Source organism: Chionomys nivalis, chromosome 2 (assembly GCF_950005125.1).
Source record: "Chionomys nivalis chromosome 2, mChiNiv1.1, whole genome shotgun sequence".
Lineage (NCBI taxonomy): Eukaryota > Metazoa > Chordata > Mammalia > Rodentia > Cricetidae > Chionomys > Chionomys nivalis.
The window spans coordinates 99768913-99794811 of record NC_080087.1 but is presented as its reverse complement, the minus strand read 5'-3'; the positions used below and the strand labels follow the sequence as shown (position 1 = coordinate 99794811).

The 25899-nt window shown below is 36.9% G+C and overlaps 1 protein-coding gene across 1 annotated transcript in view; it reads right to left on the bottom strand.

Moving 5' to 3' along the window:
• LOC130869261 (solute carrier organic anion transporter family member 6C1-like) overlaps positions 1–25899 on the bottom strand; it is a 113985-nt gene that overhangs the window by 24277 nt on the left and 63809 nt on the right. Inside the window, exons 10-12 of the mRNA XM_057761266.1 lie at positions 23498–23685; positions 8163–8227; positions 5302–5439 (exon numbers count right to left, since the gene is read on the bottom strand). Coding sequence (XP_057617249.1) covers positions 5302–5439; positions 8163–8227; positions 23498–23685 — 391 coding nt within the window. The remainder of the gene's footprint in view (positions 1–5301; positions 5440–8162; positions 8228–23497; positions 23686–25899) is intronic.

The following is a 25899-nucleotide window of genomic DNA, read 5'->3' as shown; positions in this document are numbered from 1 at the left end:
TCCCAGTCCTGCAGAGGTCTCTGACTCTGGTATCCTCCCTTGGCTGTTGCTTCTGTGGAGGTTGTAATGTTCTGTCTCTTTAAGAGACAAGCCACACCCATTCCCTTCCTGATTGCAGCCTTAACCTCTCTCTCTTCTCTTTCTGTCCCTCTCTCAGAGAGTCAGCTTCTAATTCTTCTCTCTCCTCCCTCTCTCTCTCTCTCTCTCTCTCTCTCTCTCTCTCTCCTTCACCCCTTTTCCTTTCCCCTCCATAACCCACCTAATAAATGTCCAACTTCACTCTTCATGGTGTGCCTATCCATCTATCTTGTCCGCCACCATCACATGGAGTCCTAGAGACCTGCTGCATGGTCTTGTGCCCATGCTTTGGACTGGCTGCTTTGGGGACCCTGCAGCAAACTGCCGGGGACTTGCAGCAAACCCATTACCTTTGTTCCAAGACTCGAGAAGCTCTCCCCTCCCAGTCTCTTTCCGGGTGGTCAGAATCCAGAACCAGGTATTTTCTCCACAACAACCACGTGTCCGTATGCCCACTTCCATTGGTGAGTTTCCCCCATTCTGCTATGGTCATTCCCCTTAGCTAAAATTGTGTTTGAACTGACCTGGGTCAATCCATCTGCACTATCTCTATACACTCTGTGCAGTGCATTCAACTGTGGGTTCAGGGTCCCTCAGATTCTTCTTTCTCTTTTTTTCCATTCCTTTTCTTTTCTTATCATTGTAAAAGGTCGCTTAGAGTGGTCTCTGGCCTCTCTGGCTTCTGAGTCACAACCGGATCCCATCAGGCCTTACCTTTCCACTCATGGCCTGGGTGGATGCCCCCAATGAGTCTTTTTTTTTTTAATTTGATTTTGAGTTTATTAATTTTTTATAATTAAAATTTCCACCTGCTCCCCGTTTCCCATTTCCCTCCCCTCCTCCAAAATATTGCCCCCTCCCCCCAGTCCCCTCCCCCTATCCCCACTCCTCTTTTCCTTCCCCCACACCATTCCCCCTCCCTCTCGATACTGGAGAGCAGTCCAAATTCTCTGTTCCTGGACATAGATAGAAGACCTTCGTCTTCCCAATGAGTCTTGCAAGCTGATTCACACCCTGCCCACTGTCGAGAGTCATCTCACTGTGCACCTTGTGGTGTTTTGCGGGTTTTCACAATTTTAGCTGTGGGTAGCAGACATCCATCTCCATCCCCTGGCTTTTTTCAGTTCTAGCCATGACATGGTTCAGCTTTTTCAGTTCCAGCCTTTTGCTCCCCTCTGCAGCTTGTGGCATGGTGACTCAGTCACAGTGCAGATCGCACCTCTAGGTCTCTCTTAATAAGCTTAAAATCTCTGCAGCTCAAAAATTGTGGCTTTTCCATACAATAGGTGACTGCTGCCATTTCGACTGGGGTCAGGTGACTTTGTCGTCATCTTGGCTGAGAGCCAGGTCAGGTGACCAAGTTCTGCCATCTTTACTGAGATATTTCCTGCCTGGTTCCCAAGTGTTAACTTTTGTTACATTGGTAACTTTGTGGTCATCTTGGCTGGCAGTCAGGTCAGGTGATCAAGCTCTACTTCCTGCCTTGTCTCCTGGTTTATTATGGTTTTTTTTTTCCACTAAATTTCTGTTGACTCTGTTACATGTGTGTTTTGTGCAGTGGCATGCCTTTGGTAGGGCCTACCAAGAGCATCCACTTTCCCCAATTCCTATCCACTCTGTATGTGTGTGTGTTCATACACGTAACCTTAAATGCACCTATGTTTACCATTAAATGTTATAATTGTTCATTACATTTCATTTCAGACTAAATAAGTCTCATGTTTTAAACTGGTATGTACTTTTAAGTCTCTTATAAAAATACTTTATATTTAATTCAACCCTCATTTAAAATATATTAAGCTGTTCTCTACTATTTTCAGTTCTGCCATTAACCTTCTATTGCAAGCAGTTTTTCTTCTTTCTGTCTTTTTATGAGTGTAAATCTTAACTGTTGAGAGCCAGTGCAATCAAACTCAGATCCAACCCTCCAGACAGATTCTATTCTGTAGTTATACCTGATAAACAGCCCTCAACTGCTCAGAGATCTGGGAAATATGGTATTTATTAAAAAACTTTTCATAACAAAGAGAGACAAGTTGGCTCCTAGCAACAGCACTCTACTTCCTCCAAAGAAGACAGAAGGCAAATGGGCACACAGCAACATCCATCTGCAATTCGCTTCACCTGCCAAGTGCTGACCACCAGGCAAAACCTTTCATATAAACTGAAGATCTCCATACATGGACAGAATTGCCGGAATCAACAGCCTAGCTGCTCAGGTAAAGGTAGACTTGTTTTCCTACAGATTTCTTAGCCCATAGGGTTTTCTGGAGCCTGTCAGGCCCTGCACTATATAACAAAAGGCAAATGACACCATGGAGGACCCTGAGGAGTAGCTCTGGGTACCAAACAAGTAAGTTCTCTGTCATTTTTTAAATCAGTAACTCAAGTAAAATTTTATCCTTCTCAAATATCTCTGATGCAGTTTGACAACTGAGAGGTTTTGCCATTTTAAAAGGACAACCTCCACCAAACAAATTTCAGTAAAATACAAATACAAGACCTACAAGTTATAAAGGTGTGAGGACAAATACAAGTTATCAAATTTCTTTCTTATGCATTCTTCTCAAAGATCTCTGATGTAGTTTGACAACTAAGAGGTGTTGTCAAATTAAAAGGACAACCCCACCAAAGAAATTTCAGATCAAATTTCTCTCTCATAATGCCTTTCATAGTCTTAAAAAAATACTTTTCACTGTGAAAAATATCTGTCGCAATCATTCTGACATATGTCTAAAACTTCTATTTTCACAAACGCAAAGAATTCTCATGAGTTCCAGAAAGCCAAATTGAAGGTTCCACCTTAAACAGGTCAGCTACATTCCCCTCAATTCCCTGACCCACCTTAAACAAGTCAGATACATCCCCCTCAATTCCCTGGTCCTATTTTTTCCCCTTAATTTAACCTTGTCCTCTCTTCTGTCAATACCTTAACAGGGTGTAAGAGATACCAGACAGGCACCAAAGCTACAGAGATACCCTGTCTCGGGGGAAAAAAAAGATGCCAGATATTTCCATGCAGCAAACACCAGACAGGAGCAAAGAGACCAACCATGCCAGGATGTGACCAGCACCCAGCCATCTCAGGTTCCCCCCACCAAAGATGATGCCCACAAATAAACAGGAACCAGTCTTGAGAATCCACCAATCCAATTTCTTTAACCTGTGGTGCCTAATCTCCCACTTATTATAATAAGAAAGAGATGGGAATGTAATGTTCTGTCTCTTTAAGAGACAAGCCACGCCTACTCCCTTTCTGTTTGCAGCCATAGCCCCTCTCTCTTCTCTTGCTGTACCTCTCTTGGAGAGGCAGCTTCTGACTCTCCTCTCTCCCCCTTTCTTTCTCTGTCTCTGTCTTTCTGTCTCTCTCTCTCCCCCCTGTTCTCCCCTTTTCCCTTCCCCTCCATAACCCACCTAATAAATGTCCAATTTCACTCTGCATGGTGTGCCTATCCGTCTCTCTCTCACCTGCCACCATCACATGGAGACCTGGAGGTCTGCCGTGTGGTCTTGTTCACTGTCCCTGCTTGGGGCTGGCTGCTTTGGGAACCCCCAGCAAGCTGTCAGGGACTTGCAGCAAACCCATTACAGCTACTAAAAATGTGACTCCAGGGTGTGAGGGTCCATGGCAAACCGGAAGCCAAATCTGACATTGTTGCTCACAAGGTACTACACTAGTGATTTTACCTGTACTTGGACACTTTTCCTCCTACTGGGTTGCCATGATGAGCTATGATGTGAGGGCCTGTGCCCAGTCTTATTGTATCTTATAAGGCCATGTTCAGTGGGTATCCCTAGGAGGACTGCTATGGAAACATAGGAAACAGATGGGGAGTTGATCTTGGGGAGAGGGGAGGTAGGAGGAGAAAATGGGAGTAGTGGAGGGAGGGGAAACTGTGATAAGGTTGCAATACATGACAGAAGAATATAAGTTAAAAAAATAGAAAGAATTAAAAGTGAGGGGATTGTAAATTCCTCCTTCAATGGTTCAGTTTGATGCTGAAGTCAGCAAGCACTTGGCAGGGCAGTCCCTTCAAAAAATAGGCTCTAAGAAGCCATGAAGTTGTGAAAATGAATCCTGGGTGACCATTGAGACTACAAGATTTTGGAGATGCTAGAGCAGTGAAATATCTGTCAGAGAGCACAGCAAATGAAATAGAATAATATATATTGTGTTCAAAAAATATGGAGGGGTAGAGCCATCTAAAACTTTTGACACTTGGCATGGAGTTACAGGGTTAGATATTTTCATTTCTGGGTTTTGATCTTGCTTTGGTCAGTTATTTTCTGACTATTTTCCCATCTCTCCCTTTGGGAAAGTAATGTGTATAATGTGTGTTGTAGATGGAGGTATGTAACGGCTCTTTTGACTTTATGTAGGGTTACAGGAGGATTGCTTTGAATTTCAAAGAGACTTTAATCACTGAAACAATGTTAAGACTGCTGAAGTGAATGAGGACTTTAAAGGCAAACTAAATGCATTTTATATGATGTTGCAGCCATGGGCTTATGTATGAGAACCAGGGAGTAGAATGTAGTAGTTTGAATGAGAATGTCCCTATAGGCTCAGGGATTTGAAAACTTGGTTTCTGGTGATTAGCACTGTTTTGGGAGATGGAGCAGCCTCAATGGAAGAAACACTTCACTAGAGACAGGAAAACTCTTGAGAGCTCATGTCTTTGTCCTGTATCCTGATCACTGTCTCCACTTTGTGTTTATTAAACAGACACCGACTGTGGGGACAAGACAATGACATGTCAAAATGTATTTGGAAGAAAAATACTAAGTAATTTTATGAGATTTTCAGTATCTGAAAAATAACGTATGTCTTGTATTACCATTAAAAAGGAGAAATTGTGACATTTAGTCTTCAAAAAGATTGTGATAATATTATTTAGAGCTATAATAATTTTTATCCAAAGTTACATAATATTTAATATTAAAAAGTGAAAAATTCATAAAGGAAATCAATTTGGCTGTATCGATGTATAGCCAGAATTAGTTAACAAATTAAAGTCATACTAATTATCACTCTTTATTATATAATATCACAGAAATCAAGTGCATTTAGAATAAAAGTGTAAGTATCTACATAAATTCTGTAGTACAAGTTTATAAAATACTTTGTACACAATTAGTTAAGTATTTAATCATTCTTAATTATTACCTTATTATAAACAATTACAAATTCTAAAAACAATTTTATCAGAATACATAACTTACTTATTCCCATCATCATGTAGACCACTTTTGAGACATTGTAGATCCAACAACGTCCTCTGAATCCACATTTATTAATGTTCCAGTAAATGCAAGATTCTGTTGATACTTTTTTAAAAATCTCTGGTAGAACAACAGATCCTATGAAGTAGACAATGATTTTAAGTTGTCTATAGAAACACTTCGGTCACTATTAGAATAATTTCTTCTTAAAATACACACACATACAGTCCTCTAAACACATTATTTAAAATTCATAATGGTCTTTTATAGATTGACTTATTAATGCTGGTAGTCAATATCCTGAACCCTGAATGTATACAAATGATAGCAATGTGAAGTGATTTTAGAATTATGTCTATGTTGTTGTTTACAGGGTATCTTAAAGCAGTTGCTGAACTTGCATGGGATATTTAGTAGGACATATTTAGTTCAAAGGAAGTAAACTACATGATTTTGTTATTTTTAATATCTATAAAGATACACAATTATAAGATATTTTAATGACTGAAATTGACTTAATGTTTTCTGACTGTATTCACTTTTGTCTTACAGTATTCTTCCCATACTCCCAGGAGATTCCAAGATTCTCCAGTGGATGTATGAAACTACATATGGCACCAAACTGCACACATTCACACAAACATGCACAAATACACACTACTTTTTGGCACAATGTGCTACTGCCAATTAAATTGAAATACATTGCCTATTCATGTCTTTTATTTTCATTTAGCTTACAAACTGATGAGATATCATAAATCTATAATTCTTAGTTTTGGAATTATCCCCAATATCTTTCTGATCCATCTCATCCCAATGCTCTTAAATATTAGCTCCCAGTATTTTTCTTCTGCCTTTTACATCACATGAGTCTTATAATTCCCATTTATTATACTTTTCCTCAGATACAAGATCATTGCTGAACATGTAACTTCTTCATGAAGACTTCATTTTGTTTAACGCTTCCTTTTGCTCATCTTCCTGCTGCTCCGTCACTTCACTTCCGGTCTGAACACTTCTGTTCCCTATAGTCTCACTTTATACTTTCATCTCACCTATATTCTGCTTTCTCTCTTTCCCAAATGCATCCCATCAAGCAATGAATCATTTCTAGTTTCCAATTGTACTTTATGTTAACATGGAAATGAAAGGAAGCTGTATTCACATGAGATGGAACATTCTGAGTTGTGTCTTCTGACCTGGAAGACATCACTCAGTATAATTTCTTTCAGTTATATTCATTTGCCTGAAAGTTTCTCAATGTCACTTTTTATTTTCAGGTGAGTAATATGTTTGTATGTATGTATGTATGTATGTATGTATGTATGTATGTATGTATACATTCTCATTGCCCATTCACTAGCTGATGATCATCTAAGTTGACTCTATTCCTAGCTGTAATGGTTATAAAATCAATGAACATGAATGTGCAAATATCTTTGTAATAGCATATAAACTCCTTTGGTTTTATGCCCAGGAGTGGTATATCTGGATCATGTGGTAAGATCTAGTTCAGAGTTTGAACCAAAGTACGCCACATTAGTAAATGATCCTGTTCCCTGAAGACATGTATCGTTAAATGAAAATCTCATTGCCAAACATGGTTTTCCTCTCCTTTGAGTATTGGCCAGGGAGGATGGAGAGGTAACTGAAACAATACAGTCCAATGCCAGTGATCATAATCCCAACATAACCCAATCATAAGACGCTATTACTGAAGACACTGCACTCTTTGGTTACAAGACACAGAGAAAACAGCCCTAAGCTCCCAGCTGGCTAGTATTCACAGAGTTATAAGGCACTGTGCACCCTGATGGAGGAGAAAAAGCAGTTCTTACCTAGCTATCACTAGACCCTGCTACAGTACCAACCTACTGGTCTGGTAGTGCCTTTGGTGCAAAAGTTGCAAGACTGTATATAGGGACAACCAACCACTCTCTTGATTGATTGTGAGGTTTCTTTGATGGAGGAAAATCATGACTGGTTCTGTAAACATTGTCAAAAACAATGACTAGGGGAAATTATTTAAAGGACTCTTTTTGATTGGGGACTTCACAAGCACATAAGAAGTATGAAATTACTGTGAGCATCTGGATGCTTTGTATGATCTCTCAGAGTTACTTGTCTGCTTTGGATCCAATTGCATGGCTCCAGGTGATGCAATATGGTTGATGCATTTCTTTGTTTAAAAGCATAGCTTTTATTTCACATAATTTCTCTCTATATTTAGTTATATTTTTTAAAGGAATCTCAAAAATTACTCAGGAGATCTTGTCTTTTTCTACTTTCTATGTAGATTAGGTCCATGTATATCTTTATTAGGGTCCTCATTATTGTCTAGGTTCTCTCGGATTGTGAATTGTAGTCTGGTTTTCTTTGTTTTATGTCTAATAGCCACTTATGAGTGAGTACATTTGATATTTGTCTTTCTGGGTTTAAGTTACCTCACTCACTATAATGTTTTCTAGATCCATTCATTTGCCTGCAAATCTCAACATGTATTATTTTTTTCTGCTGTGCAATATTCCATCGTGTAAATGTATCACATTTTCCTTATCCATTCTTCAGTTGAGTGGGGGAAGGAAGGGACAGGAACAAAGAAAAATGTATAGTTCAATAAAATCAATAAAAAATTTAAGAAATGTGGAGGAGACATTATGTTACAGTTAGTGTACATGTATATACAGTAAACTATGTGTCAGGTAGAAAACCCATGACTAAAATATAGAAGTAGAAGTATTGGGAGAGCCATAAAAAAGCAATCTCCTATTTTACATTATTGTTTACCTCTAGGTTTAAATACATATGTAGGTAGATTTATATATTAAAAAGGGATGATTTGATAGATTGAAAATACATACCGATTATTCTCCAAGTTGTAAAGGTTACACCCATGCTCAGAGAATTATAACTGATAGGTGTACTTCTGAAAGCAAATAGCAATGGTATTACTTATGGGTGACATATGCTAGGTTTATTTTTTAAATATCTTTATATATTATATAATTTATAAATTTACATAATTTATAAATTGTATAATTTATATTACAGATCATCAGCTAACAGAAGTTCAACTTGGCTTATATAGTATAAATCTTTTGATTTTCCTATTCATTCTTTGCCAGCTCTTTATTCTTCCAAAGAGAAGGAACTTTATGTATTAAATTCCCCCTAAGCCTCCTTTTTTTTTGAAATGGCATAGTTCTCTGCCTCTCAATTCATCTTTCCTCCTGCTGTCAGGCATAGCATTGTTTAGAATCCATTTCAGTTTTGTGAAGTCCACTCCACATTTTTCCAGTTTGTTGACTGTTTTGGATTCTGTACTCCACATATTATATCAGCAATGTTACCTTGAAAGGAGAAGGGTGAAGTCAAGTCTATGTCTTCATGCTTCCTTCCCATAGTTACTCAGGGTGACTGAGTGCCACAGAAAGGCGTCCACCTTACAGGTGTTTCTTCTCACTCTTACTCCCTTGAGTGGGAGATGGTTACATACCACACTGTGCAATGGTATTCCTTACATCCAACCTGCAACTTTATTCAGCTTTACTTACATAGTCCTAGTTTCTGACTGTTTTCTTTCCTGTGTTACCTTTATTATAGTCATTATATTTAATATATAGTCATATGTTTAAATAGATGACAACGAACTTCACAACATTTTAAATAAGTGGTGTCCACCCACAATGATTCAAACAACTCTAGTTAGTTTAGCAAGTCACACATAGAGAGAAGGCACTAACAAAGGAGCTTGTTGGGAAGAAGAAAAGAACAGATTATGTGGTAAAAACAACTAAAATCCACATTTTAGTATGAAAGTGTTGAAAAATAAGGAGGAAGATATATGTATTTCTCACTGATTAAATATTTATTGAAGAAGAAAATTGATGCATAGGTATACTATTCAGTCAGCATTTTGTCAAGAAACTTACTGCTTTATTTCCTTGTATTAAAACAGAAAACACTTTGCTCATTTATAAAATTCAGCATTACTATTTATGATAAATAGTTTTATAATATGTATATATAGCTTTCAGAAAATTTTCCTTTATTTCCTCATTTATTTTTACATTCTGACAAAAGTTTCCTCTCCGTCTTCTCCTCCCATTCCCATCCCCTGCCTCCCATCTACACCTCCCAACCACTTCTCTGTCTCTGTTCAAAAAGGAGCAAGCCTCCCATGAGAGTCAACAAAATCAGGCACTCCAAATTGAGGCAGGACCAAGCTCCCCTCCCCACCCCCCGTATAAAGGCTGAATGAGGCAACTGTGCAAACTGTGCATGGGTCATAAGATTCCCAAAAGCCTGTTCAAGCTCCAGGGATGGGTCCTGATCCCACTACAGGGAGCCCCACAAACAAACCAAGCTACAAAACTGTCACACACATGCAAAGGGCCTAGGTCAGTCCCATGGAGCCTCTTTAGCTGTCAGTCCAGAGTCCATGGATATCCACTAGCTAAGGTCAGCTCTCTGTGGATTCTTCAGTCAAGATATTGACCTCCCCTAACTCCTACAATCCCTCTTCCTTCACTTCAACAGAAATCCCAAAATTCAGGCCAGTGCTTGGCTATGGATCTCTGCATCATCTGTTTCCACCTATTATTTGATGAAAGCTCTCTGATGATAATTAGGGTAGACAATAATCTGATTACAGGTAATAGCATGCTGTAGAATAATACTTCTGCACAATGGGAATATGTATTACTCTCATTTGTTTAATAAAGAAGCTGACTGTCCAGTAGTTGAATAGGAGAGAAACAGGTGGGAGAGTCAAACTGAGAATGACAAGAAGAAGAAGGGCTGAGTCCGGGCCACCAGCCAGACTCAGGGAGCAGGAAATGTACGTTCCATGCTATATACCTGTACAAAACAGATGAGAGAGTGTAAATAAGGAAAAATGGGTTAATTTAAAATGTAGGAACTAGTTAGTAATAAGCATGACCTATTGTCAAAACATTTATAATTAATGTTTAGACTCAGAATGGTTATTTGGTACTGGGCAGTGGGGAAAGAAAAGTTCCCTCTTTTCAGGTGGTGGTGGCACACTTCTTTAATCCCAACACTCGGGAGGCAGGCAGACAGAGTTTGAGACCCGCCTGGTCTACAAGAACTAGTTCTGGGACAGGCCCTACAGAAAACCCTGTCTTGAAAACAAACAAACAAACAAACAAAAACCAAAAAGTAGTTCCCTCTATAATTGCCAGTTTAGGCACCATCTGCACTATTGACAGAAATCTTAGCTGGTGTTGTCCTTGTGGATTACTGGGAGTTTCCATGGTATCAGGTTTCTTCCTAACCCTGACATTTCCCATCATCAAGACAACTCTTTCTTTCCTCTTACTCTCTGACCCACTACTAACCTCACCAACCTGATCCCTCACTTTCTGATCCCTCCAAACACACATAACACAACACTCCTGTTCCCAGTTTACCCAGAAGATCTCTTCTAGTTCCAATTCCCAGGGAAATCCATGCATCTACTTTTGGGTATGCTTTATTATACAGCTTCTTTAGGGATGTAGCATGATTATCCTTTACAGCAGATATCCACCTATGAGTCAGAACATACCATGTTTGTCGTTATGGGTCTGAGTTATCTCACTCAGGATGGTTTTTTCTAGTTCTATCTTTTCACCTTAAGATTCCATGATGTCATTGTTTCTTACAACTAAGTAATACTCCATTATGTAAATGTTCCACTTTTTTTTACCCATTCTTTGGTTAAGGCACATCTAGGTTGTTCATAGGTTCTGGTTATTACACATAACACTGCTATGAACATAGTTGAGCAGGTGTCTTTGTATTATGATTGAGCACAATTGGGTATATTCCCAAGATTGGTATAGCAGGGTCTTGACATAGACTGATGCTCAATTTTCTGAGAAACCACCATACTAATTTCCAAAGTAGCTGTACAGCTTTGTACTCCCACCAGAAGTGGAAGAGTGTTCCCTTATTCCAAGTCCTCTCCAACATAGGCTGTCAGAAGTGGTTAGGATCTTAGCCATTCTGACAGGTGTAAGATGATATCTCAGACTCATTTGATTTGCATTTCCTTGATGGCTAAAGATTGTGAACAATTCCATAAGTTTATCTCATCCATTGGACATTTTTCTGTTGAGAATTCTCTTTTTAAATTTGCACCCATTTTTAAATGGATTATTTGGTATTTTGATGTCTAGTTTCTTGAGTTCTTCATATATTTCAGAGATCAGCCCTCCATCAGTTGTGGTGTTGATGAAAATCTTTTTCAATTCTGTAGGCTGCTATTTGTTCTATTGACAGTGTTTGTGACATTAAATAAGATTTTCTGTTTCAGGAGGTCCCATTTATTAATTTTTAATCTAATCGTCTGTGTTGCTGCTATTCTACTCCAGAAGTTGTCCCCCAAGACCATGTGTTCTAGGATGCTTCTCACTTTCTCAACTATCAGCTTCAGTATAACTGGATTTATGTTCAGGACTTTGATCCACTTGGACTTGAGTTTTGTACTAGCAGATAGTTATGGATATACTTGCAATCTTCTATATGCCACCATCCAGCTATGCAAGCACCATTTGTTGAAGATGTCTTCCTTTTTCCATTTTATAATTTTTGTTTCTTTGTCAAAAATAAGATGTTCATAGTTGTCTAGTACTTCTGGGTCTTTGATTTGATTCCATTTGATCAGCCTATCTGTTTTTATGCCAATATTATGTGGTTTTTATTACCATAGCTCTACAGTAAAGTCAAATTCAGGGATGTTAATCCCTTGGAAAGTTCCTTTATTGTACATTGTATTGCTTTGGCTATCTTGAGATTTTTGTTTTTCCATATGAAGTTGGATATTATTCTTTAAGGGTCTGTAAAGAATTATGTTGGAATTTTGATGAGGATTTCATTGAATAAGTAGATTACTTTTGGTAACATTGCCATTTTTACAATGTTAATCCTACCAGTCTATGAAGACAGAAGATATTTCCATCTTCTGATATCTTCTCCATTTCTTTCTTCGAAGATCTTGTCATACAGAATTTTCCTTGTTTGGTTAATCCCAAGATATTTTATATTTTTATGGCTATTGTGAAGAGTATTGTTTCCCTAATTTCTTTCTCAGTCCATTTAACATTTTTATATAGGAAGGGTACTGAATTTTTTGTTTTGTTTTTGTTTTTTGTTAATCTTGTACAAGCCACATCACTGAAAGTTTTCTTCAGGTGTAGAAGACCCCTTGTAGAATTTTTGGGATCATTTAGGTATACTATCATATCATCTTCAAATACCAAAAGTTTGAGTTCTTTCTTTTCGATTTTTAATCATTTGATCTCCTTTTTCCTTCTTATTGTTCTATCTAGAAATTTGAGTACTGTAATGAATAGGTATGGAGAGAGTGTTTACCCTTAACTTGTTGTTGATTTCAGTGGAATTGCTTTGAGTTTTTCTCCATTTAATTTGATGTAGGCTATAGGCTTGTTATAACTTACCTTTCTTGTGTTTAGTCATGTCCCTTGTATTCATACTCTCTCCAGGACTTGTATCATGAATGGTGTTGGATTTTTGTCAAAGTGCTGTGCTGCATCTAACAAGATGATAACATGATTTTCTTCCTTTCAGTGTTTTTATATGCATTGACAATTTGTTTATTGCACTGACAGATCTTCATGTATTCATTGCTGAATCTCTGGGATGAAGCCTGCTTGATTATACTTGACAATTTTTTTAAATTATTTTATTGACTTTATTGAGCTATATATTTTCTCTGCTCCCCATCCTTCTTTTCCCCTCCCCTTCTATCTTCTCCTAAGGTCCCCATGATTGATTTTTATGTGATCTTGGTTCATTTCACCAGTATTTTGTTGCATCAGTGTTCATGAGGGAGATTGGTCTATCATTCCCTTTTTTTGTTACATCTTTGTGTGGTTTGGGTAGCAGGGTAACTGGCCTTATAAAAGAATTTAATAATGTTTCCTTGTTTTTATTGTGTGGAAAAATTTGAGGAATGCTGTTATTAATTATTCTTTGAAAGTCTGGTAGGATTCTGCATTGAAACATTCTGACCCTGGGATTTTTTTAGTTTGGAGATTTTTGATGAATGAAACCATTTCTTTAGAGCTTATATATCTATTTAAATTGTTTATCCGGTCTTGGTTTAATTACGATATAAGGAATCTATGAAGAAAATTGCCTATTTTAGATTTTCCATTTTTAAAAAGTACAGATCTTTGAAGTAGGACCTAAAGAGTCTCTGGACTTCCTCAGTGTCTGTTATGTTCCCCTTTTTGTTTTTATTTTGTTAATTGGAATATTCTGTGTCTTCCTATAGTCAGTTTGGATAAGTATCATGTTGATTTTCTCAAAGAATCAAGTTTTGTTTTCTTGATTCTTTGTATTGTTTTCTTTGTTACTATTTTATTAATTTTAGTTGTGAATTTGATTATTTTCTGCCATCTATTCTGCCTAGGTGAGTTTACTTCCTTTTGTTATAGAGCTTTCAGGTATGCTGTTAAGTTGTTAGTGTAAGATTTTTATAAATTGCTCATTGTAGGCACTTAGTGCTATGAACTTTCCTCCTAGCTCTGCTTTCACAGTGTCCCATAAGTTTAGGCATTCATTCACATGGAATTCTAGGAATTCTTTAATTTTTTTATTTCTTCCTTGAAGGTTTGTCTTTATATGTTATTTGATCTTTCTCCTTTGTAGCTCCTAGTTCTCTTTCTTTATTCTGTATACTTAGTGTTTTAATTATTATGTGGTAAGGGGACTTTTTTTCAGCACACTTTATTTGATTTTCTGTAAGCTTCTTGTACCATTATAGATATGTCCTTCTTTAGGTTGGAAAGTGCTCTTCTATGATTTTGTTAAATATATTTTCTGAGCATATGAGCTGGTGTTCTTCTCCTTCTTCTATCCCTATTATTTTTAGGTTTGGTATTTTCATGATATCCCAGATTTTCCTGGATGTTTTGTGATATGATTTTTTTGATTTAACAGTTTCTTTCACCAATGAATCTATTTACTCTATTGTATCTTCAACATGTGAAGTTATCTCTTCCATCTCTTGCATTTTATTGGTGATGCTTTCTTGCATCTGTAGTTCCTTACTCAGATTTTTCATGTCCAGAATTCCCTCGTTTTGTGTTTTCTTTATTGCTTTTATTGAAAAATTTAAGTCTTGAAATATTTCCTTCACCTCTTTGCTTTTCCTTGCTTTCTTTATGGAATATATTGATTTCTTCCAATTTTTGGTTTGTCTTTTACAGCATTGCTTTGATGGAATTTTTTATTTCCTCTTTAAGGGCCGCTATCATCTTCATAAAGTTATTTTTAAGTTTGTCTTCTTTTGCTTCTGCTTCACTGGAATGTTCAGGTCTTGCTGTTGTATGATCACTGGTTTCTGGTGGCACCATATTGCTCTTTCTGTTGTTGAATGTATTCTTACACTAGCATTTATGCATCTGGGTTTGGAATGGCTTTATGTATGGGTGTTGATTCTTGTGTTGTCTTTGTTGGGTGGATGTTTTATTCCTTTTATTATCTGTTTCCTTTTTTAGCTTTTCTCAGAAATGGCCAAGGGTTCTGGTGATTGGTAGATCTTCAGGTCCAGGAGGGTTGACTCAGCTGAGGTTTGTGGCCATGTGTGTACCTAGATCCAGCATATTCTCCTGTTCTTCTGGCTGATGTGGGCTGTATCTGTGCCTAGGAAGTCTTTTCTTCCAACCGGTGTGGGCTGTGCTTGTGCCTATGTACTCTGCTGGGGTTTGGGGTGAGGGCTAGCTAAAGGGAGGTTGATGAGGTAGGTGGGGGTTGGATGGCAGAGCGGGTCTTGGGGGAACAGAATAAGGTGTGTGTTGGCCATGGTGGTACAGGCTACAGCCAGGTCTCTCACCTGCCAGCTTTCAGAATTTTAAATATAAATTGGAATACAGAGGCAGTGAGCTCCATGGGAGCAAGACTGAACCAGCTACCTAGACTAGAGTGGGTCTGAGAAAGTGAGCTCCAAAGGAGCGGGAGCAGATCCAGACCAGAGACATTTATGAATGCAAAACTAAGCCAGCAACCTGGGCCAGAGAAGACCTGAGACAGTGAACTCCACAGAAGCAGGTACAGGGGAGCAATGGCTGAGCAAGTGTTCCAGAGAGAGAGACCACTGTGGTCTGATCATGAATCTGGGAACTTCAAGGGAGTAGACCTAAGCCAGGACCCCTGTGGGTTTGGGTGTGAGTATAGGACCTCTGAGGAACTAGGCTTTATCTAGGACCTCTGCAGGTCTGAGCTTGAGTCTGGGACCTCTGAGTGAGTAGGCAAGAACCAGAGATCTCTGAAGGTCCAACTATGAGTCTGGGACCTCTGAAGGAAAAGGCCTGAGCCAGAGCCTCTGAGAGTCTGGGCACAACTGAGTCTGGGACCTTCAAGGGAGTAGATCAGAACTAGAAACCTTTGTGGGAACAACCACCAAGCCAGGGACCTCTGCAGGAATGTATTCAGACCAGGGACATTTACAAAAACAGGTCTGAGCCAACAACATAGGCTAGAGCAAGCCTGAGACAGCAAACTCCAAGGGAGCAGAAGCAAAGCCAGGGAATGCTGAGCAACCTCCAGGAACATCAAGTGACCAACAGGATAACTAGAACCACATCACTGACAACCATCTGAGCCTTGGATTCACTGGCACCTAGAAGATAAATCAGCAGAATCACAGACAGCCCAACCATACCTATTAGAAGAAAAGATGAATAGAAAAGGTAAGAAAACATGCAACACCACAAAGAGCAACACGACACCAGTAAAACCTAAATACCCTACAACAACAAGGCTTGAACAACCAAATGTAGATGAAGCAGAAGACAATGATCAAAAAATAACTTCAGGAGAATGTTTGAAACACTTAAAAAGGAAATGAGAAATTCCATCAAAAAATGGAGGAAAAGACAAACAAACAATTGGAAGACATCAGCAATCCCTTAAAGAAAACCAAGAAAAAGCAATCAAACATATGAAAGAAACTATTCAAGATTTGAAAACTGAAACAGAAACAATAAAGAAAACATAAGCCAAGGGATTTATAGAAACAGAAATCATGAGAAAATGATCAGGAACCACAAATGGAAGCATGGACAACAGAATACAAGAGATGGAAGAGAGAATCTCAATTGCTGATGTAGGAGTGTCTTTTATCTATCTGTTGCTTTCATTGGTTAATTAATAAAGAAAACTGCTTGGCCTGATAGGTCAGAACATAGGTAGGTGGGGAAGACAGAACAGAATCCTGGGAGGAAGAAAGCAGAGTCAGGCAGACGCCATAAAGCTCCGGCCCAAGATGGACATGGGTTAGAATCTTCACGGTAAGACATGACCCCGTGGTGATACACAGATTACTAGATATGGGTTAAAGCAAGATATGAGAAGCCAAGAAGAAGCTAGATATAATGTGCCAGGTAGTGTTTAAATGAATAAAATTTGTGTGTTGTTATTTCAGGTGTAAAGCTAGCCAGCCGTGCGGGAGCTGGGTGGGATGAAAAGCAGGCCTGCTTGCCTTATTGCTACAAATTGCTGAAGATATAATTGAGGAAACAGACTCATCAGTCAAAGAAAACATTAAATCTAATGAAAGCTTAACCCAAAATATCCAGGAAATATGGGACACCATGAGAAGGCCAAACCAAAGAATAATAGGTATAGAAGAAAGAGAAGTTCAACTCAAAAGCACAGAAATATATTTGACAAAATCATAGAAGAAAGCTTTCCCAACCTAAATAAAGATATGCCTATGAAGATAAAAGAAGCTTACAGAACACCAAACTAACTGGATCAAAAAAAAAAAAAAGAATTCCACTCACCACATAATAATCAAAACACTAAACATACAAAATAAAAAAAAAAGAATATTAAGAGCTGCAAAGGAAAAAGACCAAGTAACATATAATGGCAGACCTATCAGAATTACACCTGACTTTTCATTGGATACAATGAAAGCTAGAAGGTCAAGCCAGAAGGTCGTGGACAAGTATTATGCAGACATTAAGAGACCATGGATCCCAGCACAGACTACTATACCCAGCAAAACTTTCAATTACCATAGAAGGACAAAGCAAGATATTTCATGACAAAACCAGATTTAACCAATACCTAGCTACAAACCCAGCCCTACACAAAATACTAGAAGGAAAACTCCAACCCAAAGATGTTGGCTACATCAACAAAACCACACACAATTGATGATTTCATAGCAGCAAATCCCGAAGAAGGGATAAACACACAAAGTAACATCACCAACAATGAAAACTAAATTAACAGGAGATAGCAATCACTGGTCATTAATATCCCTTAATATAAATGGACTCAACTTACCAATAGGATGTTCTATCGGGAACTCACCAAGGCCAGCTGGCCGGGGGCTGAAAAAGCATGGGACAAAACCGGTCTCGCTGAACATAATGGACAATGAGGACTACTGAGAACTGAAGAACAATGGCAATGGGTTCTTGTTCCTATTGCATGTAATGGCTTTGTGGGAGCCCAGGTAGTTTGGATGCTCACCTTAATAGACCTGGATAGAGGTGGGTGGTCCTTGGACCTCCCACAGGGCAGAGAAACCTGCTTGCTCTTTGGGCTGAGGAGGGAGGAAGACTTGATTGGGGGAGGGGGAGGGAATGGGAGGTGGTGGCGGGGAAGAGGCAGAAATCTTTAATAATTAAATAAATTAATTAATATAAAATAAAATAAAAAAATGCAAAAAAAATAAATAATCTAACAAAAAAAAGGCACAGGCTAACAGATTGGATACAAAAATAGAATTCTTCTTTCTGCTGCATACAAGAAAAACATCTCAACCTCAAAGACAGACTTTGCCTCAGAGTAAATGGTTGGGAAAAACATTCTACTCAAATGGACCTAAGAAACTAGCTGGTGTAGCTCTCCTAATAGCTAACAAAATAAACTTCAAACTAAAATCAATAAAAATAGGCAAGGAAGGACATTTCATAATATTCATAGGAAAAACGCATCAAGAGGAAATCTCAATACTGAACATCTATGGCTCAAATACAAAGGCACCCTCATACATAAAAGAAACACTTCTAAAGCTTAAATCATATATTAAGCCCTACACACTAATAACAGAGGGAGACTTCAACACTCCCCTCTCACCACTGGACAGGCCGGTCTGACAAAAAAATTAACAGAGAAATAAGGAAACTAATAGATGTTATGACTCAAATGGACTTAACAGACATCTATAGAATATTCCATCCAAACATAAAAGAATATACTTTCTTAGCACCTCATGAAACCTTTTCAAAAACTGACCACATACAAGTAACAAAATGAACCTCAACATATACAAAAAAATTGAAATTACCCTGTGTATCTTATCAGATCACCATGGCTTAAAACTAGAATTCAACCGCAATACCAATGTCAGAAAGCCCACAAACACATGGAAATTAAACAATACTCACCTGAATCATCAATGGGTCAAGGAAGCAATAAAGGGAGAAATTAAAGGCTTCTTAAAATACAATGAAAATGACCACACAAAATACCCAAATTTATAGGATACAATGAAAGCAGTGTTAAGAGGAAAATTCATAGCATTAAATGCCTACATAAAGAAGCTGGGAAAATCCCACACTAGTGAATTAACAGAACATTTGAAAATGTTAGAACAAAAAAAAAAAAGGAAACTCAACAAGAAACTGGGCATCAGGAAATAACCAAATTGAGAGCTGAAATCAACAAAATAGAAACAAAGAAAACAATACAAAGAATCAATGAAAGAAAGAGTTGGTTCTTCGAGAAAATCAACAAAATAGACAAACCTCTAACCACACTAACCAAAAGGCAGAGAGAAAATATCCAAATTAACAAAATCAGAAATGAAAAGGGGGCATAACAACAGACATAGAGGAAATATAGAGAATCATCAGGTCATATTTCAAAAATCCATACTCAACAAAATTGTAAAATAAAGTAAATGGACAAATTTCTGGATAAATAACACATACCAAAATTAAATTAAGACCACATAAGCAAATTAAACAGACCTAAATTAAACTGCTGAAGAAACAGAAACAGTCATCAAAAGTCTCCCAACCAAAAAAAAATCCAGTATTAGATGGTTTCAGCTCAGAATCCTACAAGATTTTCAAAGAATAAATACAAACACTTCTCAAATTATTCCAAACAATAGAAACAGTAGGAAGATTACCAAACTCTTTTTATGAAGCTACAATTACCCAGATACCCAAACTACATAAATACATTACTAAGAAAGAGAAGTACAGACCAATCTCACTCATGAACATTGATGCAAAAATAGTAAATAAAATACTGGCAAAGCAAATCCAAGAACACATCAGAACCATCATCCACCATGATCAAGTCAGCTTCATCCCAGAGATGCAGGAATGGTTCACCACACGAAAATCTGTCAGTGTAATTCATATTAAAAAATTGAAAAATAAAAACCACATGATTATCTCATTAGATGCTGAAAAAGCTTTTGACAAAAGGCAACATCCCTTCATGATGAAGGTCTTGGAGATAGCAGGTATACAAGGAACATAGCTAAACATAATACAGGCAATATAAAGCAAGTCAACAGCAACAATCAAACTAAATGGAGAGAAACTCCTAGCAATCCCACTGAAATCATGAACAAGACAAAGTTTTCCACTCTCTCCAAAGCTATTCAATATAATTCCTGAGGTCTGAGCTAGAGCAATAAGATACCAAAAGGAGATCAAGGGGATACAATTCGGAAAAGAAGTCAAACTCTCACTATTTGCTGATGATACAATAGTTTACATTAGCGACCTTAAAAATTATACCAAGGAACTGCTACAACTCATAAACACTTTCAGTAATGTAGCATGATGCAATATTAACTCAAAAAAATCAGTAGCCCTCCTGTACATAGATGATAAATGAGCTGAGAAAAAAATCAGAGAAACATCACCCTTCACAATAGCCACAAATAGCATAAAATATCTTGGAGTAATTCTAACCAAACAAGTGGAAGACTTGTATGACAAGAATGTTAAATCTTTGAAGAAATAAATTGAAGAAAACACCAGGAAGTGGAAAGATCTCTCATGCTCTTGTGTAGGTAGAATTAACATAGTAAAAGTGGAAATCTTACCAAAAGTACTCTACAGATTCAATGCAATGCCCATCAAAATCCTAGCAAAAATTCTTTACAGACCTCAAAACAGTACTCAACTTTATATGGAATAGCAAAAAAACCCAGGATAGCAGGAACAATTCTGTACAATAAAAGAACTTCTGGAAACATCACAATCACTGACTTCAGACTCTACCACAGAGCTACAGTACAGAAAACAGCCTGGTATTGGCATAAAAGCAGACAAGAGGACCAATGGAACCTAATTGAAGATCTGGACTAGATCTTCAAACACACCTTCAAACACCTGATTTTTTATAAAGAAGCAAAAAAATATCAAATGGAAAAAAGAAAGCATATTCTTAAATGGTGCTGGCATAACTGGAAATCAACATGTAGAAGAATGAAAATATATTAATACCTATCACGACACACAAAACTCAAGTCCAAATGGACCAAAGACCTCAACATAAAGCCAGCCACACTGAACTTCACAGAAGAAAAATTGGAAAGTACACTTGAGCACATTGGCACAGAAGACCACTTCCTAAATATAACCCCAGTAGCACAGACACTGAGAGAAACAATTAATAAATGGGACTTCCTGGAACTGAAAAGCTTTTAAAGCAAAGAACACGGTAAATAAGACAAAATGACAGCCTACAGAATGAGAAAAGATCTTCACTAACCCCACAACAGGCAGAGGTCTGATCTCCAAAATATACAAAGAACTCAAAGAAATTGCTTATCAAAAGAACAATCCAATAAAATAAATGGAGTACAGACCTAAAAGGAGAACTCTCAACAGAGGAATCTAAAATGGCTGAAAGATGTTTAAGGAAATATTCAACATCTGTAGTCATCAGAGAAATGAAAATCAAAACAACTCTGAGATTCCATCTTACACCTGTAAGAATGGTCAAGATCAAAAACACTGAAGACACCTTATGCAGGGGAGGTTGAAGAGTAAAGGGAACACTCCTGCATTATTGGTGGGAATGCAAGCTGGTACAGCCTCTTTGGATGTCAGTATGGCAATTTCTCAGAAAATTAGGAAACCACCTTCATCAAGAATTAGTAATACCACTTTTGGGTATATATCCAAAGGATGCTCAATCATGCCACAAAGATATGTGCTCAACTATGTTCATAGCAGCATTGTCTGTCATTGCCAAAACCTGGAAACAGCCTAAATGCCTCTTGACTGAATAATGGATAAGGAAAATGTGGTACATTTACACAATGGAGTACTATACAGCAGAAAAAAATAACGATATCTTGAATTTTGCAAGCAAATGGATGGATCTAGAAAACATCATTTTGAGTGAGGTAACCCAAACCCAGAAAGACAATCACGTGTACTCACTCACAAGTTGCTTTTAAACATAATGCAAAGAAAACCAGCCCACAAATCACAATCCCAGAGAGCCTAGATAATAATGAGAACCCTAAGAGAGACATACATAGATCTAATATACATGGGAAGTAGAAAAAGACAAGATCTCCTGAGTAAATTGGGAGCATGGGGACTTTGGGAGAGGGTTGAAAAAGACATTTGGCTTGTATATTTCAAACCATCTTTAAAGAAGTCATATTCATAATTTTCTAAAAATTTCTGTGTATATGTGTGTGCATGCACAAGAGGGGGTTAGAGAGGAGATGTTTCAGGAGTCAAAGGAAAATTTTCAAGAACTGTTATTTTTTTTCTGCCATGTAAATTCGAAGGATTGAATACAGGTCCTCAGACATGGTAAAAAGTTTCTATACACTCTGGGGCATTTTATCAATTCAAGCATGGCTTATTTTGCATTTTATCTTTGTCTGATTTTATACATTAGTTATCAGAACTATCATTCTTTTAGATGCACAAATGGGAAGACTGAATATGATTCTATAACTCTAGTCTAGTATTTAGAAAGCTAAGTACTTCCTGAATATGCTCTATCATATTTTCTATAAACATTATCATTACACTCTCATTTTCTTTTCGCCAATTTCCTCTTTTAGCTCCATTATCCTTACTCTCTTCAATCTACCCTAAAAGATGTCTATCTCATTGTAAAGCCCATCAAGGGAGTGGCAGAAACAGAGGATGACGTGTTTGAGGGTAGCTTAGGTTGTATAAGAAGACCTTGTTCAGAAAATAAAGCAAAATGATGGAACTACATAGAAAAAATAAAACAACATATATCTCATCAATTTTGCTTTTCTTTTATAGAGAATTCCACTCTTCATATAATAAGTTTTGATCAAACCCACCTCTATTTTTCCTTCCCTCTAGCTCCTTCTTATTCTCCATCAGGCCTTTTCTTCCATCAGAACCATACACTTGTTAGGATAGTCTACACATTTCTGTCTCTACCTTAACTCCACAGCTAATTGAAATCATGCCAGAAACAAGCTATATTTTTGTTATTTTGTTATTCAGATCTTACATGACAGTTAGGGTTCAAATACAGTTGTTAACCTCTTTTTTACAAGAAAAAGTTTCAGAATATGCCCTTTTAATCTGTTCCTAGATAAAAAAATCAATGTTAGGGAGATTTAAACTATTCTGGAAGAACACATGGATGAAAATATGGGCTCAATTTAGAATAATAAGTTAAAATTGTAAAAGTTACTGTGTTCTTCTGTGGATGAATCTAATGTTTCCTCATAGTCATGATTTTAATGTAGAACTGGATTAAACACCCAGACCAGTGAAGGAACTTTACACTAAAATAGGTTACAATTGAAAATTTCCTGTTTATGGATTTTTCATTTGTGTTAAACAAAATAAATGTAAGTTTAGTTTGTTACAGGTGAACAGATACCTATATTTTCTACAAAATTTGAAAGTAATATATGAAATTCCAAAACTTTACACTTATTTTAAGATTAATTTGAGACCAAATGTAACATTTATATATTAGGCTAATAATAAAAAAAATTTAAAAAGAAAAATTATACCTACACATGAATTTTAACAATATATTTTATCTTTATATTTACAGCTATAAATCACAAGATATCATTTCCTTTAATAATCTGAACTATTTCTAAATATATCCTTCTTTTGTATTAAGTAAATAATAATTATGAAAATTACATACTTACTGGAGAAGAGACAAGTTGACAGATACATTAGACAAATTAGCAAAAACAACCGAAGAAAAGAAAAAAGCAAAAAACAAGGGTAATGAGTCACATTTGGTACTACATTTTCCAGAAGTGGCATCAATAAAATGACCGTCGGAATCTGAAGTTTCCAGGCCTTCCTTAATGCAAGAGCAATTGTAGTATGTCTGTAAATATTGAACATAAATACAGTATTTCAGAAACAGAGAGGAGATAATAGCTTTAGTATTATTAAAATAAAAATTAAATAAATATTTAAAGGGAGACTGTACAGAGTTTTGATTGTTTTTATGTTAATATTTTTTTAATTTAGTGATATTAAAATATAATGATGACTTTCCCCCTTCCTTTCTCCATTCCAATGCTTTCTATGTGTCCCCTTTCAAATTCATAGCCTCTTATTTTAATGCAAGTTGCTCAACCTGTATAATATTATTTGTATATATGCTTTTAGGGTTGACATTTTGGTATTGGATAACCAGTTGGTGTGCTTTTCCATGGAGAAGAATATTTTCCTGCTCTCAGCATTCCATAGATAGGGTCTCACTATATAGCCCTGGCTGGTCTGGAACTCACAGAGATCTGTTTGCCTCGTCTTCAAAAGTACTGGATTAAAGACATTTGCAATCACATCCAGATTATGTGGCCTAGTTTTAATAAATATACTCATGTTATACCTGCCATACATTATTTAGAAATGCAATATTAGTTATAAAATGTATAATATTTTAAATGTCAATGTATTATTTTATGCATATGTTTTTGTGGGCATAAAATTCTTGTAAATGAGGACAGTGCTACATTTAAGAAATAATAATCATTTTATGCTTTTTATCATTGGATATGATGATAGATTAAGCACAAATAAAGGTATGTAATGAATAAATTAAATAGCTAAGATTTGAAATATAGACAATACTCTAAATATGAAAGACTGTGTAACCATGTTCATAATTTCTTTTGTGTATAGTCATGGCAGCGTTTATTTTTTTAAGCAGAGTAGACACATTGTTTCTGAGATTAAATATTTTCAGGAGTATACAGAACAGCGACTGTAATCCCAGCACTGGAGAGGCAGAAGTGCACACACAAACACACACACACACACACACACACACACACATACGTCAGAAATTCTTACACAGTGGAGATTGTCTTAGGGGTTTCTTACTGTGGAGAGATACGATGACCATTAGTTCATATTCGTCATTGTGAAACATTGCAACACACAGGAAGACATGGTTCTAGAGAAGGAGTTAAGTGTTCCCCATTTTGATCCTCAGACTAAAGGAGGTGAACTGAGTCCCACACTGGGGTAGTTTGAGTATATGAGACCTCAAAGCTGGCCCCCACAATGACATACTTCTTCCAGCAAGGCCACAGCACCTTACACTCAACTTCCTAAGAACCTATGGGGGTCAAATAAATTCAAACCACCACAGAGATGAAGAGATTATATAGGAATTTATTAGACCATTTAAAATGTCTTGAGCTAGAAAATAAAAGTTAAAAATGCCCTGGGCCTGAGGGGTTAAGAAAATAAGAGTATAAAACTGTATCAGCCTAGTTGATGAATTAATAGACATGTTAAATAACATAAATATAAAACCAAACAAGCTAAGATTATATTTCTGTCAAAGTTTTTAAATGCCTGTATGTCAAACAACAGTTTAAACTGAGGATATATTGTAAAGAATACAACAGATATTTGTTTGCCATTTACAGAACATTCTCCTTAGGAAGGCAAACAATTATACAACAGAAAAGAAAAGGTTTTATGTAATATTATGTGGCTACTATGAAGAAAAAAGGCAAGGCAAAATTGCAGGCAGTGTTTATACAAATACTTCTGTACTTAGCAGGATTAGAGAATGCACAAATGATGGAGTACTATTTCAGATGAAATTTAAAGATCATATGGTTCTAGTTAATAGAAATATGTTACAGATAAGAGAATAAAAACAGTCAATCATAAAGGCAGTGAGCTCAAATATACTTAACAAGTTCAGTGACCAAACACAGCAAGGGTTAGAGCAGAAAGGATGTGAAAGAATCAGAAAACGAAAAACTAAGGTAGAGCCAGGTTTTGACAGTGCACACCTTTGATCCCAGTACTTAGGAGGCAAAGGCAGGTTTACTGTGAGTATGGGACCACTCCTGTCAGCAAAGTGCGTTTCAGAACAGACAGGGCTACATTGAGAAACACTGCCTCAAAATATCAAAAAAAAAAAAACCCACAAAAAACACAATGGAATGAGATATTAAGTTGTACAGATGTTGGCAATGCAACAGTAGTTTTGGGAACTTTCGTATTTATTCTTAGAAGTCATTCTCGTTGCTGAGATTACTGAAATACCAAGACAAAGATACAAGTTTATATA